The 6,000-nt window shown below is 41.2% G+C and overlaps 1 protein-coding gene across 2 annotated transcripts in view; it reads left to right on the forward strand.

The window, feature by feature from the left end:
- ITGB6 (integrin subunit beta 6) overlaps positions 1 to 3,663 on the forward strand; it is a 67,158-nt gene extending 63,495 nt beyond the window's left edge. Inside the window, exons 16-17 of one of the 2 annotated variants that reach the window (XM_073647074.1) lie at positions 1,173 to 1,336; positions 2,788 to 3,663. In XM_073647074.1, the coding sequence (XP_073503175.1) occupies positions 1,173 to 1,336; positions 2,788 to 2,868 (245 nt within the window). In that variant the 3' untranslated portion in view covers positions 2,869 to 3,663. The remainder of the gene's footprint in view (positions 1 to 1,172; positions 1,337 to 2,787) is intronic. The other variant, XM_073647075.1, reaches the window with a different exon arrangement.
- The last annotated feature ends 2,337 nt before the right edge of the window (positions 3,664 to 6,000 follow it).

A 6,000-nucleotide genomic window follows, 5' to 3' on the forward strand; every position in this document is an offset into this window, starting at 1 on the left:
ATTTTGGTCTAATTGGGCATCCGGTATGATATTTGTGACTTTTTATTATATAATTGTGTTCATATTTTTTTCTTTGTCCCTTTAACGTAACTCATTCAAATTGAAGAAATTGGCTTGTGCTCCATGCACAAAAGGAAGTCGTTACCAAATAACCATTACCCTATTGATGCAGCTAGTGACTAGTGACATCTAGTGGTCATTTTATGAATAACCCTACAACAAGCTGTTCAGATCAGATCAGTCCAGGGTCGGAAATTGGTACAACCTTTGCTGCCACACAGGGGCCCAGGAGGTAATGAGGCCCTTTTCCTCCTTCAAAGCAGGTGGAATTGTGCATTATGATGAGATATTAAACTTCAAAGGCCCCATATATTGTTCTTGCACAGGGGCCTCTTCTTTTGTCTGTGTCCAATACTGGATCAGTCCATGATCATATGTTCTATTAGGACATATAGATGTCATAGATAGGATTCCTAGAGCCAAAACGGATACACCCCAGGTGGAGGAAGAACTAGAAAGAGAGATAGAGGCAAAACTGTATTTTTGCTTTCTAGTAAGTGTTTATCTCAATCCAGTAATGGTTTCACATCTACACTGCTCAGTACTGCTGTATAGCATCCTCCATGCAGCTGCTGTTTCTTAACATGTGCAAAATAGAAACAGGAGAGCAGGAATACCTCATGTCTGTGTGTGCTGTGTATGGGAGACATCATAACTGCTTGTTTCCATCCACTAGCTCAGAGAGAGCTGAAAAATAGATATGCAGCCTGCAGAAGGGAAACTGATGACAATTGCAAAATACAAATCATATATTGGCCATAAATAGTGTTATTTCTCGTGTACACACACAATGACCTGTACACTTTAAAATAAAATAATAAACTTATTATTACAAATTAGAAGAAACAAGCATGAAAAAAAATGCCTATAATCCTCATATATCTGTTGATACCAAACAATATATCAGGTGGTGGACATACTATTGGTGCAACCTGCACAGGTAAAGGGCCCATTTCCACCTCCAAAGCAGGTGAAATTGTGCATTACCATGAGCCCATATATTGTTCCTGCACAGGGGCCCTTTTCTGTCTGTTTCCACCAGTACGATATATTACATGTTTTATTACAATCGGGCATTTTAATCATTTTCATTTTGTGTCTCTCTTTTTTAGATTGTCCATCGCCACCAAACATCCCCATGATCCTTGTGGGCGTCTCCATCGCTATTGCACTGATCGGTATCGTTTTGCTTTGTATATGGAAACTGTTGGTGTCGTATCACGATCGTAAAGAAGTTGCTAAATTTGAAGCAGAAAGGGCAAAAGCCAGTTGGCCGGTATGTGTATATTACCTACTGGGCAGGAGTATAGCAGAGTACTAAAAACATTGTCATCAACAGTGTCCCATATATTGTATCACAGATAGGGCCACTATTAAATTATAGCATCCAGAAACAGTGAAGAAAAAATCCATTTATATACAGTGATTCACCATTAACATTGGCAATCAAAACCTCTCCATCTAAAATATCCTCATGCCTCTATATACTAAGACCGTCCCCTATATGCAAACAAACATGCTCTCATATAGTATAGTTAGCACCTTTAGAAATCAATTTTTGCAATGGGGTGTCAATAAAAGTTTGCGTCTTTTGTCTCTTATATTTTTTTTTTTGCTGCATGTTGCTGGCTGCCGAATGAGTTAACTGAGAATCTGTAAGTGAGCTAATTCTGAGATTTTGTAACTCTTTTATATGTAACTTTTTTAATGCCCATAAAGTTCAGAACAAACTTTGATACAATTATAGATCAGAACAGAGGTTCTTGGAAAAAGAGAGATTGAACAGTTACAAATTTGCTGTAGGAAGGAGTTCACAGACGTATTCTTAGATAACTCATTCTGCAGCCAGCAATAGATGTTACGCCGAGACTATAGAAGGTAACAGTGTGAAATGTTTAATGAAACCCATTTGTAAGAAAATATTTTTAACCAAAAATACATGCATTTAAAAGGGTTGTCCTGTTTAGAGGGTAAAATGGATAAACAGGACAACCCTTTAACTGAAAAAAAAATGTCCATATCCTTTAAAGCTAGTTTTGTACACATCCTGCATAGTTTCTTTACTCCAGACCCAAAATTATTCAAGACACAAAAATTTAGACCCCAGACCAAAACCTTCAATGTAGACTTCCCAGACCAGGCCCCAAAATCAAGACCTAGATGAAACCCTATTTTTCAGTCTCCAAATAAAACCCAATATTACAGAGTCCAGACTGGACTCCAGAGCCTAGTATTTAGAACCCAGACCCAATTTTCCAAAAAAAGACCACATTAATCAGACCTAAGACCAGTCCCCAAAATTCTGACCGTATAAATTATTCACATTTGACATTTGTCTCTTCTTCTGACGATTTGGTGCCTGTGCACATGACATCCTGAGCTGAGAGCAGAATGGGATGAATACCTAATATAAGTTGTATTATTCAATAGTTTAGTGGCCAACTGTATCAGGACTCCTCCCGGGTGGAAAGTGGCCAGGGATTGTGTAAACTCAGCCCAAAAGTGGGCGTTTCGGTGCATTCATGGGAGGGATGGGTCGCTCCCAGGTGGGGAGAAGCTGAGTTGGAGGAAGAGCTTCAATATCACCAAAAATATTGGCAACTATGCAATAAGTTATAGAACATTTAAATAAAAAGCTGCCCCTCTACTTGTGCATGTTTGCTCTTATCTTAGGGATAGCACCATCTTTACAATGTAATATCTGTCATTTTTCTTTTTTCCTTTTAGGAGGGAATGAACCCATTGTACAAAGGCTCTACTACTACCTTTAAAAATGTCACCTACAAACCAACAAATGGCATAATGTGACATTATCCACACCCCGGTCTTCTCTGTGCACTTCAAAGCTCAAGATTGTATTTATGCTGGAAGGACTACTGATAGCCATAGTGTTACACTGGCATTCTGAAAATCTCAAAGCTTAGGTTATAGCAGCGGCCTGCAGATGTCAGCTCCTATGTGCTACATAGAGACAGGAGAGCAGGAATCCCTCATGTCTGTGCATAGAAGACGTCCTAGCTGCTTGTCGGGATATGGTGAGAGTTGTAGTTATGCAACAACTGGTTAGAAACTAGAGCATCATTCTATCATATGTGGCGCCCTCTACAGGCGCTGCTCCCTTTTTTAAAAAAAAACTGTTCAGACTTTTTAGTCTGCTTTTTTTTTTTTATTTGGTTCAGATCTGGCTAGCAGTTTTGCCAGACTTGAAGAATCGTACTGCCCCCAAAGCTATCCTTACCTGAGCTGAACCGCCATCAGCAATAGGATCATGGAAACCATGACGGTACCCTAATGGACCGCATTAATAGTAAAGGGGGCTTTATAGAACTACACTACATTACTGGTCATATTGACCAATTCCACTCCTGGCTTCTTGACCATGTGGCCAAATTTTGGTCTATAGTCTGGGTATTTAATATGATACTGATATGTGGCATTGAAATGAGATTATGAAAAATGTTGACTGTTTAGTTCCCGAAAATACTTCTAATTAGAAATGTTGTATAGTTCTTCTGATTCGCTATGTTGCTTACTCCATGTGCAGGGCATTGCAGTAGCTTAGATATCCATGGTTTGGACTACTAACAGCTAACTGTCACTATATGAGTGGTCGTAACCATAGATACCTAAGCTACTGCAATGCCCTGCACATGGGGTAAGTGACATAGCGAATCAGGGGAACTATACTACATTTCTAATTGGAGGTATTTGGTAATATTATTATTATTACACCTACTACATACTGAGAAAGGATCTTGGAGATGGGAATACCCCGTTAAGGAGTGCACCGCTCCACTGCCTCCCAGCTTCGTGTTTTCCAGGGGCGGTGTGCTCCTGACAGTTTGGACAAGCGGCATGGCAGCACCGCTGGTCCAAAACTATGCTCTCCCTTACAGCTAGCAGAGTCAGCTTTGCCGGATCCAGTGATCTGCCCATCCAGCCCACTTCAAGGCTCTAAAAAGCATAAAGGCTGTAATCGGTGTGCACTCCTTGCCTAGGTAACTGGCCACTCTGTAACTTCAGTGGTGGCTGGTAACCTAGCCGATGATCTGTGCACAATAGAATTCCAATCCTTCCCTTTTTGATAATAGAGGGCTTTTAATAAAGAAGGAAATTGCAATGTTGATTTTTTTTGCAAGCACTTTGCAATCTTACCCATTTAAGAACTTGAGAATAAGCCCTTTAAGTTGTTTTTTTTATCCCTATTTATCTTGCAATGCAATTGGCAGTGCAGGTTAAAAAAAATTTCAACGAGATTGACACATCACTTCCCTCATTTGTCATGTCATCCAAGGTGTGTTACTCAACAAGGGGCAACAATGCGCACAAGAGAAAACATCTTTCAGAGTGAAGTGAGTCATGATTGAGTCAGAAAAATATTTGAGCAGATAATAAAGGCTCTTAAAAAATACTGCCCTCCTTATCATTCAACGTATATATGGTGCAGAGGCTGCCGGAAGTTCACAGTGTAAGGCCCCCTTCACACGTCCTGGTGATTCCTGTACAGGACAAAACAGTACTGGTGAGATCCGTGGTCTGTGTCTGTGTGCCAGCCATATCTCCGTATGTGATATCCGTCTGTCTTATAGACACCTCTCCATTACTAACCTGGGCTTCATGTCAGCTGCCAATACAAGGCTGACATGAACCCCAATCCTATTAGCCCACTTGCCACCGCACCAGGGCAAGTGGGGAGAGCCGAGGCTAAGCGCTAGATTTGGTGCATCTTATTGATGTGCCCTTTCTGGGGCCGCTGAGGGCTGATGTTGTTAGCCTCGGAGGGGGCCAGTATCCATGGCCCCTTCCCTGGCTATTAATATCAGCCCACAGCTGTCTGTTTAGCCTTTGCTGGGTAGATTTTATACAGGGACCCTACATAATTTTTTTCTGGGATCCCCCTATAATCTAGCCAGTAAGTGCTAATCAAACAGCTGTTGGCTGTTATTAATAGCCAGGGAACATTTTTGGCTAATGGCCCCTTCCCTGGCTAGTAATATCAGGCCCCAGTATTTGACTTTCCCTCTGCTGGTTATGAATAATCGGCGGGAGCCTACGCAATTAATTTAATTTAATTCTTCATTTTACCCCTCATGTATACAGTGGGTGCTGAATGCAACTCTCATCAATGTCTCCTGGTCATGCTGATCTCAGCGAGCAGCCGACAATGATGAGAGCTGCCTTCGGGGAACAGCGCGAACTGTACTGCATTTCTCAGGTGCCAGTCCCTGTCACGCTGATGACACACGGATGTCATCCGTGTGTTTAGAGTGCCCGTGTGAAGCATGCATTTTGTGTGTGCTGCCCAAATAAACTTGACGTGTCTGTGGGTTTTTCCGGTCCTTAAAAACGGACTGCATACAGACATACAAAATGGACATGTGAAGGGGGCATAAGAAACACCAAAGCTCCATATACCCTTTAGTGGCCATTCTGGGGTACTGCAGCTTAGCTTACATTCGGTGTTTAGCTCCATACACTGCATATTTCCGGACCCTTCATCAGTCTAAGGTTGATGACCTAGGATAACTCATGCAATATCACAGCCATGAACAACCTTCTTTAATATTTTAGAATATGACTAATTCAGAGCCTAAGTGACAAAGAGCATTAAGGGCAGGATCTATGTGTCATATATCAGCCTCCTAGGCCATGCAATAGGTATAAAAGTGTGTTACATTTTAGGGCTATCCTCCATGTTTTATCAATGAAAACTTTTTTTTCTAAAACTATAAATCCATTTATACATTTTTTACACTTATCAGATCACAGTTGTTTCCAATGTACCAGCGACCCTTGTCATATCTGCAAAATAATCAATGCTTGTAAAACATGGAGAGACAGATAGGAGTGGATTGTATGGACGCTGGTTAGAGCGGTGAGCTGAGCTGAACGTCTCATGAACTGTTGTACAGCACCGACTACTGTGTTTCCGTAGTGGGA

The sequence above is a fragment of the Phyllobates terribilis genome, unplaced genomic scaffold (genome assembly GCF_046119375.1).
Source record: "Phyllobates terribilis strain yellow unplaced genomic scaffold, ASM4611937v1 Scaffold_9__5_contigs__length_417890890, whole genome shotgun sequence".
Lineage (NCBI taxonomy): Eukaryota > Metazoa > Chordata > Amphibia > Anura > Dendrobatidae > Phyllobates > Phyllobates terribilis.